Source organism: Schistocerca americana, chromosome 2 (assembly GCF_021461395.2).
Source record: "Schistocerca americana isolate TAMUIC-IGC-003095 chromosome 2, iqSchAmer2.1, whole genome shotgun sequence".
In the NCBI taxonomy this organism is placed as follows: domain Eukaryota; kingdom Metazoa; phylum Arthropoda; class Insecta; order Orthoptera; family Acrididae; genus Schistocerca; species Schistocerca americana.
Window position 1 is genome coordinate 637298302 of NC_060120.1, and position 14687 is coordinate 637312988.

Here is a 14687-nt window from a genome sequence, read left to right on the forward strand (position 1 = left end):
GAGAGTGTAGTGCACCAACCTGATGTTCTGTAGTTGCTGTTGCCTCCTTCGTAGCACAACTGTTGTGTTTCCTTGAAGTTGAAAATCCTACTCAGTAGTAGGTGTTCGCTCAACAAAAATATACAGACTACAACAATTAAGGTTGCACTATTCACACAGTTTATTAGCCTCAGTCGTATTGTTTCAACAATGATAAATTTCACTTCTCCATGAAAATTATTAGCATTTACTAATACCCAAAAGTACAGTGGCAAAAGTACTCATACGAATTACAAAGTTAAGAAAATATTCATTAATAAAGCACTGTCCATAATCAGAAATAGCTCTAACCGGTTAATGAAGTGTGGCACAAAACACAGTCCATATTTACACAAATAAGTTGACATACCATATTACCTTATTTATCTCCAAAACCTACAAAGTAGACCACTGGGGGGTGTGTACTCATAGCTCTCAGCAGCTTCTCATGATGAACTTTAAGCTCCTTGGAATTAATTTTTTTGTGAGCCTGTTTAGTACCACTTGATATTCTATTTGAATCTCAATTGTGTAAAATCTTTGGAGTTTTGAGTTTTGTCCAGGGGAGGAACTCATTTAGTGCCATGTTGGTTGACTATCACGGGTGAGGAACAACTGTCATTTTGCTTTTTGCCAGAAACTCTCGGGTGATAAATATAGTGTGTGATCGCATATTGCCATGACGGAGGAACCGGTCACCTGTGCACTACTTTTGTTGGACATTATCTTCTGACACAGTCCGTAAGACAGCCCCACGACATTGCTTATATCCGGGATGGTCTGATTACGATCTTCCAGCAACATAGCCGACAGCAGCAACACTTTCAGGAGTGATATCAGTTGATGGGCATTCTGAGTGGAATCACCATGAAATGATTGTGTGCCATCTTGCAATTGTTTAAAACAAGTTAAAAGCTTGACTGTGACCTAAGGCGTCTTCTCCAAACATATTGTGTTAATGTTTATGCAAACATGTTGTTCCTAGGTACCCATCATCTCAATTTTGCAAGACCCGCAGTGTGCAAGAATGAGGAAGCACATGCGACAACTAAATCGGATCATTTAGTCGAATGAGCCTGTAACTCTCAAAGCATGTATTAGGTGCCACCTGGCAGCTTTTCCTCGTAAAAGCTCTATTTCACCACCTCCATATATATTCCAGGAACTTTTGAGTAGTACCTCATACTCGACAATATTTCTGTTGGTTCACTCAGTAATTGAAGTCGCAACCCTCAACAATAACTCCTCACATGACAATGATAGCTCAAACCTCACACAAACTGTGACACATTTCAGTCAAATATTCTTTAATTTGAGTTACAGAAATCACATGGAAGTAATCAATATTACTATTGATTCTGTGTGCGTGTTCACACAGATACACACATTCTTGTGAACAGTAGAATTTTAACTTGAGAGAATATTGGAAGTACAGATGTTACATGCTTGTTAGGTTGGCCAGGACTGGACACATACTGGAGGACTTGGAGTGATGTATGCCAGTTTATAAAAAGGCATGTGAAGAAGTTTTTATTTCAGATATTATTCAGTCATTTAATTGCCAGTTAGGTAAAATTTTAGTTTATGAAAAAGTGGTAATCTAGTAATTTAGCTAAGCTTATTGAATCACTTCATGTCGGCACTGGGAATAACGTACTCAAGATTACAGGTGCCACATTGCAAATTGTTCTACATAATGATAAATTATTCAGAATTGTAGTGTTTTAGTTGGTGAAGGGAAGGGTGTGTGACGTGATCCAGGAAGAATAGAGTAATAGTAGTCCAGTGTCAAAGTTCATAATCTAACAATCCGAAAAGCAAAATTGACAATACAAAATTATGATGGTGTGGAACTTTCAGTGCTAATTACCTTGTAAGTTAGTTTCATGTAAAATAAAGTATTTCACTGTAAAATTGGGATGCCAGTTTTGTAATGAATAATGTTACTTCTTTCACAAATGTACATTAGCTCACATGATGTGAAAAATTCAACTATGAATGTTTTTCTGGTTAAGATTCTTGAAGTGGAAACTAATTACACTGTTGGACTCGTCACAGTGAAAGTAAGTTTCTGACAATGGAAACTTGACATCGCACTCCCCTCAGATTTAGTGGTATGGTGACCCAGTGGATAGGCTGTAAAAAAAAAAAAAAAAAACTGAACATAGATGGAGTATGAAAACAGGAAGGTGTACTGAACTATGAACATAGAAGCAAAGAAGAACAGTGAATGGTTGAAGATGAAGGTATGAAACATTGATGTATATAACTAGGCACGTTATCATGGTTATGTGGTCACGGTGTTGGCTGCAAAGGGGGAGATGCATGTTTAAATTTCCCTCATGCCCCCCCCCCCCCCCCACTCCCCCATAGAATTACGAACTGTCTATCCGGTCATTGACTTGTCTTCATCATGGTGTAATGTCTGTTTGCAGTAGCTAGGTATAAGGATGGGACCTCCAGATGTAAAATTCATTTCCTTTGTTGTAGTATACTTCAACACCCGTTTGTTGTTTTCAGTTCTGTGAGAAAGGTCCATGTGGTGTCTCGCCTACTCTCCCTGTGCACCACATTGACTTGCAATGGTAATATAGTCTTAGCATGTGATTCACATTCTATAACCAATGTTAAGTATGACAGTAGTCAAGACTACAGAGGGAGAACAGGTACATGAATGTCTGGATGGTAAGTTTGTAATTTTATGGGGGGAAAAGTGGGATATGAGGGAGGTTTGTTCATTGATCTTCCACTTTGCAGTCCAACACAGTGACATGATACCATAGTTCATGCAAGTTACTCGTGTTGCACAACTTAGTCTTGGACCATTCACTGTTTCTATTTTGCTTCATTTTTTTCTCAGTTCAGTACACTTCTTCCTGTTTTCACACTTCATATGTGTTCAGTTTTTGACAAGTGAGCCTAAAATATTTTACCACTGAATCTCAGAAAGTGGGGGGGATTGGAAAAGTAGTGGGCAGGGAGGGGGAAAGACAGGTCAGTGCATTGGTAGAAGCAGCATTTTTACAGTGAGTAGGTACCTATCCCTTTCCTTGTATTGTTGATATTCCACTCTGGAGTTGCTATTGTTTGACTAATAGGTTTAGAGGGAGCAAAGCATAATCAAAGTTTTCAAATATTTTGGTACGTGTCATACTTACAAAACTATGATAATTAGCATAATTACTGGGAAGAAAAAATACTGATTATCAGAGGTGGAAGGTATGTCAAATGGAATAGTTCCAACTTGTTATGTCACAAAAGGCACATCCATCACTCAGCAGACTCCAGGATGAGAGTGACTTACCTGTTTTAAGAATGAGGAGAGGAAAATCTTTGGCAAGCACGATCTACCTGTCCATGATGTGTGGATGATCTCCAGAGGGCATGTCTTGAAACAATCTTCTGAAGCATTTCATGAAATCATTGTCTGCAAAATTTGGAACCCAGTCTGGGGATGTGAGGGCATATAGTGCCAGGGAGCGGCCGTAATCTTGAAGTAGTTATCAATGTATTGATAATATGATTGACCTCAGCTGCATCACAAACATTTCACTTCAGAGAGCCCTAGTTACATTTGCCCCTCCCCTTCTTGGAGGTGCTCTTATACAGGGTGGAGAAAAATTGTCATGAAATTTTAACGCTGGATAGCTGATGCGAGTAGGAACCAAAATCTGATGTTTTGTAGGTTGAAAACACATCATTTTTAAACTGCAGAAACTCAGCGCCACACTTTCAGATTGACTGTGGGATTGCCCTGTTGCCATTCATCAGTTGATGGGCAGTGCTATGGTTGTCAATTCACGGATTCAAATGTCCCTCGCTCCGTCACTTCCCCAACATGATAGGCACACGTGTCAAGTAGGTCTTGCTGTTTCTCTCCATCTCACATCAGGGGCACTTACATGTAAGCTTTGCTTGGGAAAACACACACACACACACACACACACACACACACACACACACACACACACAGTCACAGTCACCTGTGATTTAGTCATACAGTAAGCTGGTGGCACATTATTTGTTTGAGAACAAGGTATGGTTTTTGTTTATGGACTAGCTGACGATAATGCCCATGAAGTTTGACGGTTGTATGAGGAACGATACTAACAGCAGGACGCCATCCACACCCAAAAACGTTTACAGCAATTCACCAGCGACTTGGCAAAACAGGCTTGTTAGTGGGATATCATGGTGATGGTGAAAGACCTCGAATATGACAGGATGCTACATTTGTAGATACTGTTCTCGTGCGCTTCGGGGAAGCACCTACGACAAGTACTCAAGTGGTTGGACACGACATGAGGGTCACTCATCGGTTAGTGTGAGAGGTTTTGAGGGATGGTGGTGAGCATCCATTTAGTTTCCACCCTGTCCAAGACATAAATCCTGCAGTGGACTATGAACACAGTGTAGGGTTTTGTTAGTGGTTTCTACGACGTGTTGCACGAGATCCCAACTTCCCCATCATTATGTATTATACCAGCGAGTGCACCTTCCATCGGGATGGCCTTTGACACTTGAAACGTTCATTACTGAGCAAGGGGAAATCCTCACACTATTTACATCCACGGATACCAGGAGCGATTTTTGCTCAACATTTGGGCAGGCATTGTGGGTGACCATCTGATTAGGCAAAGTCCATGTACCTACTCGACTTACTGGGGCAAATTACCTTCACTTTTTGCAAGAAACTCTACCTTGCCTGCTGGAAGACGTTTTCCTGGACATACGGCTACGCATGTGTTCGCAGCACGATGAGTCGCCCACACGGCTGGGTAAATAGCAAGATGTTCTTGCAGGACATGGCCCCCGCGATCACCAGACCTGAAGCCACAGGACCTTTTCCTGTGGGGGGATTCTTCAAGATTATAATTCACCCACCCGGACACGAACTACCTAGAAACAGAGGAATTAATGGATTGTATTAAACATGCCACCAGTCACATCAGGGCAATGCCAGGAATCTTTGAAAGAGTTCGACAAAACACCTTTCGACTTTACCAAGCTTATCACATCAGAGGGTCGCAAGTTCGGGCATGTGCTTTAAGTAAACTATGTCCTAACTACAAAAACGGCCCTTTTCAGGGCCAACCAATTTGTGAGACTTCCTGTACTAACAGCTGTTGACTGGTTTGTTCCCGGTATGTCTTATAATGAAACTACAGTGGATGTGTCGGGATCCCAGTGGATTCGTCCCAAGGTCCCCAGAGTGGAAAGCTGGCGCGCTACCACAGCGTGTGGCGGGCTGCCTTTGATACATCGCGATCTCCAGCAGGCAAAGCATTCGCGGTCATGGGTTGTCCAGAGCATCCAACAAGGGCAATCCTACAGCCGATCTGAGCGCATGGCGCCCAGTTTCCATAGTTTAAAAATTGTGCATTGTCAGCCTTACAGAAAACTAGTAATTTTGGTTCCTACTGGCACCAGCTATGCAGGGTTAAAATTTTGTGACACAATTTTTCTCCACCCTTTATAGAGGTCTTGACAGCCCAGAAGATTGGCTGTGTGATTTTCCAAGGGACATTTGTGTTGAACAGATAGCTGACTAGAGGCAATGGATACTTCCACTTAAGTGACAGCCTTTCTGTATGTTTTGGTTTATTACGCTGCACTTGTTTCTCTCCTCTTGCCAAAATTTGTTCATATATTTCACACACAGGGTGACTCACTATTGCCACAGAGAATAACTCCAAAAGGATGATAGGAGCTGTAAAGTTTGAGAGACAAAAGTTGCATGGGACAGCAGGGGCCATAATATGATGGTTTTTTGTTGCTAGGTGGGGAGCTGCAGATATATGAAGGCCAACTTTGTTTTTTAAATGGGATACTATAGTTTGGCAGTTTCTGATAGTGACTACTGAGATGAATCCAATGATGTGTAACAGTAACTTCTTGGAAGGTCAACGAAGGTCACAAAGGTAGCATGAACATAGATTGACTGTAAATAAAATCAAATTAGTAAATGTGTCATCCCTCTAAATCTGAAGTTGAGTCCATCGGCAAATTCAATGTGATGCATACAATCCATACCAGTTAATTCTTGGGGGAGACTGATATGGTAAGGATGATATCGGTGGTGATGCAGAACACAAACAACACTACTCTGGCTCGTGCCAGATTCCCTTGCGATTTGACTCTTAACACAAGTATCTCGAACCACAGTGGCAAGAGCACCAATTTCCATTTCCTTTTTAGTAACTTTACTTTGTTGGATATGTTTCTGATGTGTTAAAGATCCAGTTCCCAATTTATCATACGCACATTTAAATGTACAACGTAAGTAAGTCTCTAGCTCTCACTGAATTTCGTTGGCATTCTGCAGAAATGAGAAGCATATGGACTTGTTCTTCGGAGGAGTACATCATTCCAATTCACTTCATAGGGAATCGCCATATTACATGCTTGATCTCTTGTAAAATTTTGTGTAGTGAATTTTAAGACTGTGTGTAAATTGGGCTTATATTTTTAAAGTGTTGAAAGAGAGTTTGGCTCATGCCTCCATCTGTCATAAACAGTTCTCAGTGCGTTGTTAGTGCATGAAATATCACCAAACATCAGATTACACAAAGAATAGTTTTTCTGTGTTACATGTTGTTGTATTAAAGCCTTAGTGATTTACCGTGGATTTAGCTAAATGAAGTGTGAAAAATAAGTATACTGAAAGTTTAGCTATTCTGAATCTCTTGCAAACATTTGTTACTGAAAATATGCAGCACCAGAGGTTGAATTTGCATGTAGGAACCTTGTCAGCATTTGCTTTTTTGTATTTAATTACAAGCAGTAAAGAATTGTGATTTAAATACTTAGTTCGCAGTTGGATTGGTAGTCCACTATCACAAAAGGCTACTACACTTGCCTTCTGTAAATTTACTTTAGAATGTATGATAGAATCATGTTGTGGTTTAATTTATTTTCTTTATGCATGTAAACTTTTGTTTGATTTTGTTTTGTTGCTTGATTATCATGTTTTATTACTTGTAGTTCTCGCATCAAGAATCGTCCCTATCACAGTAATAATCACAGGAACTATCCAGCGCTGCCATCTCCATCTCGGTAAGGGTTTCCCTTGAGAAAATTTTTAATGTGGATGTGGTTGGCTTTGCCTTTAATTTGTTTGACTGTTAACATTGTTCTTAATGTGGCTTAACTATAATAGTAAGAGAATATCCTTGACAATTAACATTTTGTGTGTGTGTGTGTGTGTGTGTGTGTGTGTGTGTGTGTGTGTGTGTGTGTGGCTTCAAGTATTTTACTACTGATGAAGATTTTTAAAGCATGTATTATTTCAGTTAATATTGTTGAAAGCTTTCTCTAAATCTAACAGTGTGAGCATAGGTTTGCTTTTAACCCATCTGCTTATAGGAATTGTAGTTCATTATTTCCTCTATTGCATTGTAATGTTGTATGGCCCAAACTGCCCGTCCATATGATGAGTGTGTACCAGACTCCTTCTGTAAATAATTTGTTCTGGTATTTTGTAACCTGACTTGTTAAACTGATAGTTCTGTAATATTAACACCTGAAATAATGTGACTTTACTTTGGGATTGGGGTTGTTACATTCTTCTTGAAGCAACAGGGTGCTTCAGCTGTATCATATCTTCCATATCAGGTGGGATAGTTTTGTCTTTAGTGGTTCTCCCTAGGATCTCAATAATTCTGAGGTAATACCATTGACTCCAGGTGCTTGTTTACACTTGGCTTGTTTAGTGCTCTGTCAAATCCCTCTTGCAGTAGTGTTTTTTCCACCTGATGGTGTGCTTCTTTCTTTTTCATGATATTATCTTTGAAATCCAAACTGTAAGTTTGGCAACTGTAAGATAGTATTTTTGGAGGGGTTGAAAAAGAAAATAGGCCAACCAGTTGCAAGTGAAGGTTTATTGGAACCTTTGACCTAGGTTTCAAGAATTTTAAAATTTTCATCTCCAGAAGGTGTAATGTACACCAAAATTAAATTATTGGCTACAACACTATTTCAAACAAAACCGAGTAGTAACAACTGTTGAACAGTAAATTATAATGTAAGCTAATGCACATGTTAAATCACGAACTAATGAAGTCGGAGGAACACAAATAATCACAAGTGATGGCTTAAGACTGCAGCAACATAGTATTTCTGGTGCAAAGATTAAATGCCAAGTGTAGTGGCCCATTAACATAAAGCTCTTGTCTATGTAAAAGTTGACTTGTTTATAAGAAGACACAATGATGGCATGGCTAAAGTCAACTGCCCAAATGTACAGTCACTAGTTAAGAAGAGCTACATGAAGAGTTCATTAAATATATGTGCATAAGAAGTGTGCCTAGACTGCACTGAGTAGATTAAGTAAATTAAAATAGAAAAACAAGGTTGTGTTGTGTAAGGTGGAATGGCACCTAAAAACATTATTGTAAGGAGTAAACCTGCAATGATATTTTGTCATTCATGTGATAAATAGTGCTATTAAAAATAAAAAAAGAATGTTATGAAGAAAGGGGGGAATAGGGACTATGAACTAACATCCGTTAAGTGGATTGCCAAAAACCTTTATTTTCTCTTTTTTTAAAATTAGTATTGGCTTCCCATCTAAGCTCTTGATGCTCATAAAAGTGCTTCCATTTTGTCCAGATTTTCTTGTAGGTGGCATCCATGTTTACCATACTTATCCATGCTTCTACAGCTTTGCAATCCTACTACAACCATTACTTGCTGCATTATATTTTCTCTTTTCACATAATCACTATCTCAGGCGTTGTCAAAGAACTTCCATTGGGCTTCTTTTTGATTATTTGATCCTTTGCTGCCTTCAGAATTTCATTTCACAGTTATCGGCTTGCCTTCTTTCGTTTTCTTTTACCCTTTTTCAGTCGGTCATTGCATATTACTCCCTTTAAAATCTACACATTTAATTATTATTCAGGTCCCAACTCCTCAATTTGCTACCTGTCTGCAGTTTCTTCACTTTTAATCTCTTACATGTATACATATGTCTTTCATGGTCCTTAAGCATAGTATTAGCACTGATTCAATAGTGCTTTGTGCAAAATTCTATCAGGCATATTTTCTCTTTCATTTGTTTCCCTCAATACATGTTCTAAAAAATTTCCATCTTTTCCTTTTTCTGCTTTTGAATTCCATTCTCCCATCACAAATTTTTATCTCTTGATGATCTGAGTAATTTCTTTTATCTCATTTTTTTTCAGTTTCACCATCTCCAGATCAAGTAGACATAAAAACTTTTCTGCTCTGGTGGCTGTTTGCTTAGTGTCTAATTTTTTGGAATATGGTATGTGTGTTTGATGTGCATTCTATACTGCCTTCAAATGTAGGTGTGCCGGTTTTGAGGTTCAGCACTTAACTGGAACTCAGTAAGGTAGTAAATATAGGTCCACTAGGTTTTTCTACATGCAGTGTTCCTTTGCTCAGCATCTGTAATCCCTACTGTGTGCTGTTGACGGGATGCTTATGATGCACCTTAACAAAGATGTTCACGAACCCCTTGGGATGAGATTTTGCATTTTGTTGTACCGTATTTACTCGAATTTAAGCCGCACTTTTTTTCCGGTTTTTGTAATCCAAAAAACCGCCTGCGGCTTAGAATAGAGTACAAAGCAAGCGGAAGTTGTGAAAAATGTTGGTAGGTGCCGCCACAACGAACTGCCGTCGAATATATGTAGCGCTACACAGGCATGATTTGTAGGCACAAAGATAAATACTGGCGCCAAAACCTATGCGTCAGTAAATAAATTTAAAAAAAAAGGTGGAAGACAAGCTTTTTTTTTCTCCGCCCCGAGTTTTGACCACTGCATTTTCATACATTATCCAATGAAGAAAATACAAACTCCGTATTGTTCATCTTCGAATGTAGCAGAATTTCAATGTACTACGAAAATCTGACTGGCAAGACTGTTTGGGATGTTTGTCAATATGGCCAACTCTACATTCTGAAATTTTTCCTACCTGTGACAAGAGATGGTTGCTAATAGGAACTTCTATGAATTGTGAATCACATGCAGTATTCTCTTCACCATAAGAATAATACGAATATAAACATTTTGCCAGGTTTTCTTTCGTGTTTGCTGCTATCTCATTTAAATCCTACCTGCCTAATAAACTACGAAACTAGAGTGAGACAACAGCAAACGCGGAAGAATATACGTATCGTGTCATGTTTATATTCGTATTAAGTGATACAGTCAGAAGTGAAGCACGGCAGCTGACTAGATTTTCGAATCTAAGATGACTAATTTCTGTGCAGAATTTGATGTACTAAAGAAGCGGCCGCAAAGATTTTCAAACGGAGAAAACTTTCGCCTAACTCTCGTTCAGTACATGTTCTATCATACACAGTCTATTATTTGGTTCTTGTTGATCATTATCAAAGAAAGCAGCAGTGTAAGTAACAACAAATAGTAGTCTCTTGCCATTGTTTCGCTAATGAGACGATTCCTGTCTTTTTTGTTTTTTATTGTTAGCGGCAGTAGCATGCACAAAAGCAAGCCATGCCGCGAGCGGCGACAGACCGCAAACACGCACTATCAGAATGCGACAAACAATGCATGACACAATACAGTAATGCATTTTCAGCTTAGAGTGACGTAAACACCTATAACAAAGAAAACGGCACTTATCAGATCGAAGCAAAATAAGCAATAGATTCAAACCAGACGAAGCACGTGAAAAAGGAAGGGTACCCGTATAAATACGGACTGAGCGCCTGACACATAGCAATGGCTACCTGGTAAAGCTTAACTGCTAAGCTTACGACTTGAACCAAACTACTGTGGCTGTATCGTCATTCATTCAACCTAAATTCTGTCTCATATTACAATGGAGCAACTTTGATTCGATTTGTAGGTGCAACCTAAAACTTTTCTCTCCCCTTGAATCTGGAGTCTCAAATTTCAGGTGCGGCTTAGATTAGGGATTTTTTTTCCCCCCTTTACTTCGAGTCTCATTTTTCAGGTGCGGCTTAGATTCGAGTGCAGCTTAGATTCGAGTAAATACGATAGTTTGCAACACTCTCGCTGCAGTAGAGGTGATTTAAACAATCTGTTCAGGTTAAAGTGAAAGGCAGTTGGTGTCGAGGCTATAGAAGTTGAGGATGATTCCATCAATTTATTCTTTAGTTAGATTTGTTCTTTGGAAGTAACTCCACAATCTCAAACCTAAATTTATCTTGCAGGAAGACAGAAGAGCTTGTACTTTACAGTTGGCTTATAATATGACAAATCTAGGGAATTATATTGTTGAAACAATGAAAGTTCTTTTTTGGTGCTTATGTAATGGACACACTGAGAACTAAAGGCTGCTGGAGCTCACTATTTTAGTAATACTAACCCTTAAGTCATGAATGTGCCATTTTAAAAGCGAGCAGGAGAACATTTCTCTTTTTAAGATAGTTTGGGGCAGTGGTGTTACAGTAGACACACTAACATTCCCAGGGTGTTTATATCATGGTCTTAAATTTAAATTGGAGGAGAAAGTGAGCAGACAGCAAATTTTGTCATGCCTAACTGTCTGAATATATACCACATACCTTGACTTCATACAAAGATCTGTCTTGAAACATACTGTCGTTACAAGGTGCACTTTTGATTTTGACTACCTGTTCCTCAACATTAAACACAGTTTTCTCCTTACTTGTTACTCACCTTCACAAACAGTTAATCACAAGCAGTAACAATAAAACTTCATGTTTTAATTGTCCCAGTGTCAGAGGTGTTATCTGTTACTGCTTCTTCTCTTAACTCCCTCGTCTGTATGTTGAGTTGTTTACATTCTGGAACCCTTCTCTCCACTCCCCCCCACCCCCATCTGGCTGGTTGCTCATTGGCTGCCGCTCCGTCCAAAAAAGTGCCAACCTTCCAGTTCTGTATTGGTTGACATCCTGGTATTATGGCATGGCCCATTTAGTATTCTCTAATGACAGCTGCACAGTGTTTTAATTTTGTTTCTGTCTTCCACATTCAGTATGCTAAATGCAGCCTGCGCACACTTTTTTTTACTTAAAATTTTGTTAAAATTCAAAGCCTCTGCGACCCCATTTCATGTTTTCCAATGCCACTTCTGATCTTACATTCGCTATCCCCAAGTTCGTAAATCACTTGGTACTTTACATGAATTTGTAAGTCAATTTCTGACTGTACCAGAGTGGAACAATTCCTCAACTGGAAAGGTTGTTTGTAGGAGATGGTCGATGCATTCTTCTTGTAATATCCTAGATGCAACAGCAATAAATGTGTGGATTATCTACAATCAAATAATCAAAAGTTACAGGAAGAGTGTCTTTGTCTTCAGCCAGTAAATGAACTCCCAAATAAGAAACAACAGAGAGGGATAGCACCAAGAAATCCATTAAAATGAAGCAGCAACTGTGGAATTTTGCAAGTGAAAAAGCAAAAGAAAGTCAGCTTAGAATGTGCACAAAAAAAAATGCCCCTGTGAGAGATGCAAAAATCTGTCTTTAGGAAAATGTGTATGAAAAAGACACAATGTGCTTGAAGAGTGATTTCAGTGTTTAGAAGTAAATGAAGAGATGTTAGGAATCTTATAAATAGGCCATGTTTCTGAGTAGAAGTGAAAAATTTTGTTTCCAAAACAGTACAGTGTTGGAATTTAGAGTTAAAGCTTTGATTGAAACACACAATGAGATACAAATGACTTGTAAAAATATAGGTCTTACCTTAACCACACTGTGGAATTTTAATACAAGTCCCATTAAGGGCCTTCCCATTGTGTTAACATGTAAGATGGCTAATACAGTTTTCATTGCCATTTCGGTACCACACCTGTCTGTGGTAGTTAAACTGAAACTCTTTAGTAAATGGATACTGGGTGGTATTTGCTTAATGATATACACACAACAACAATTACATCACTTTTTTACACATTTATTATCATCAGTGCTCTGTCATTGGGATGGTGACGCAGTTTCTTACCTTCGTAACATAGCCACCATTTTAGCTTTCGCAATCAAGAGTCCAGTGGTTGGATTCATCAGATAAATTGTAACATTTTTGAATTCAGTTTTTTAGAAACATGGCCCAAGAATTAATAGTAGCTCTAAGTAGTCACCAAAACAATGTTTTGTGGCACAGAACACAGTTCACATTTAGAGCACGTCACAGTTAATACACTGACTTTCAGTAATCCAGCTAAGAAAGTTTCGCACCAATATTTCATATAGTCCAGTCCAGTCCTACATGCAGCAATCATTCGTTCAAATCACAGTAATAGTGTGTGACACCCTCCTACCGGTCACAACATAATTCGGAAAAGTATTCACAAACTTTAATTAAAGAAATGACTTATAAGTTCTTAGGCACTGACAGTACTGAGTTTTGCAGATTCCAATACACTTATTTTAGGAAACAGGTTTCACATAGATGTTGCTCATTCATTTGCTCGACTGGGACTGATTATTTTGGGTGACGTGTGATTATTTGAAGAGTGGTGTATGAACGGATCATTATTTTGGAAACTAGACAATCATATTAACTGCTAGGTTAGATTCTGCTTCTCAGGATGGACTAGAAGTTTTAACAATAAATTTGTTTAATAATCTGGTGATGTCACAAACTGGAAAAGTTTATGAAACCATTTTGTGCATCCACATGAGGAATGCGTTATTTACGGGTAAGTGTTACATCAAAAGTTGAGGTAAATGGTACAGCAATCTTAACAACTTAAGGGGATACGGAATCGCCGATCCCCGCAATGTTAAAATATGCCTACTATAGGGAACATTTTCTCACAAACTACTGGAGACAGAGAGGTAAAATTTTTACTGTATGTGCATTGATATAACAGTACTGAAACAACAGTTTATCGTTAAAGTATTATTTTACAGAGATATTTTACATTTATTTTGAAGTAAATTTTTTCAATCACTTTTTACTAGATTATCACCCGAAAGTCTTTTGTAAATAAAGTAATTAAAAAATCGTTGTTTCAAGTGTAAAAGAAACACATGTGACTGTCATAAAAATTTCAGACTTCTAGGTTCACCAGTACCTGATATAATGTTCCTAGAAGTAGTAAAATGCCAACTTACGGGAAACGGAGAAAGAAGATTAAAACATTCCTGATCCATAGTTAATACCCCCCTTCAGTCTTCATAATCATCTTAGTCTTCTTTTGGCAGCCATCTGCACCTGTCCTGATTTTTTTCTCTAATGTCTTGATTATATAGTCAGCAAGCCTTAGTCTGTGCTGATCTAAAGTCAACGTAGCACATACTGTGCAGGAACCAACACGCAAATCCAACTTTTGAAGGACCTGGCATTTAGTTACATACCCAAGGTTGAAGGTTGCCACAGCATCATACACACCAAAATGTAGTGTATTAATTCCGACAAACACTGTTCTTGGGAGACAATGCCATATCACACTATTAAAGCACTCATTGGGGTTCTGTGTTTTTCCATGAAGACATTTCATCAGAAGACTTCTGTCAGCCATATCTCTGAAAATGGGCTTTATTTCTTCCATGACGGCTAATGGTAGACTGTAGTGATGAATGTCTTTCTCTCCAGTTGTTAGTCCCCTATTGTATTTACACCAGCTCTTTTCACCTTTGGGGCACAAACCACGTTCCGGATGCTCCTCTGTGGATGCGGTGTCGAAATACAAAGCCCATATAGCTTTCCTCATTTTTTCAAGATTGCCTGTATTATGCCTGATTG

The 14687-nt window shown here is 38.7% G+C and overlaps 1 protein-coding gene across 3 annotated transcripts in view; it reads left to right on the forward strand.

Moving 5' to 3' along the window:
- Window positions 1-14687, forward strand: part of LOC124596626 (myeloid leukemia factor) — a 140382-nt gene that overhangs the window by 87302 nt on the left and 38393 nt on the right. For 2 of the 3 annotated variants that reach the window (XM_047135854.1, XM_047135852.1), the window contains exon 6: window positions 7003-7074. The exons of the other annotated variant lie outside the window; for it this stretch is intronic. In XM_047135854.1, coding sequence (XP_046991810.1) covers window positions 7003-7074 — 72 coding nt within the window. The remainder of the gene's footprint in view (window positions 1-7002; window positions 7075-14687) is intronic. 3 annotated transcript variants of the gene reach the window in all.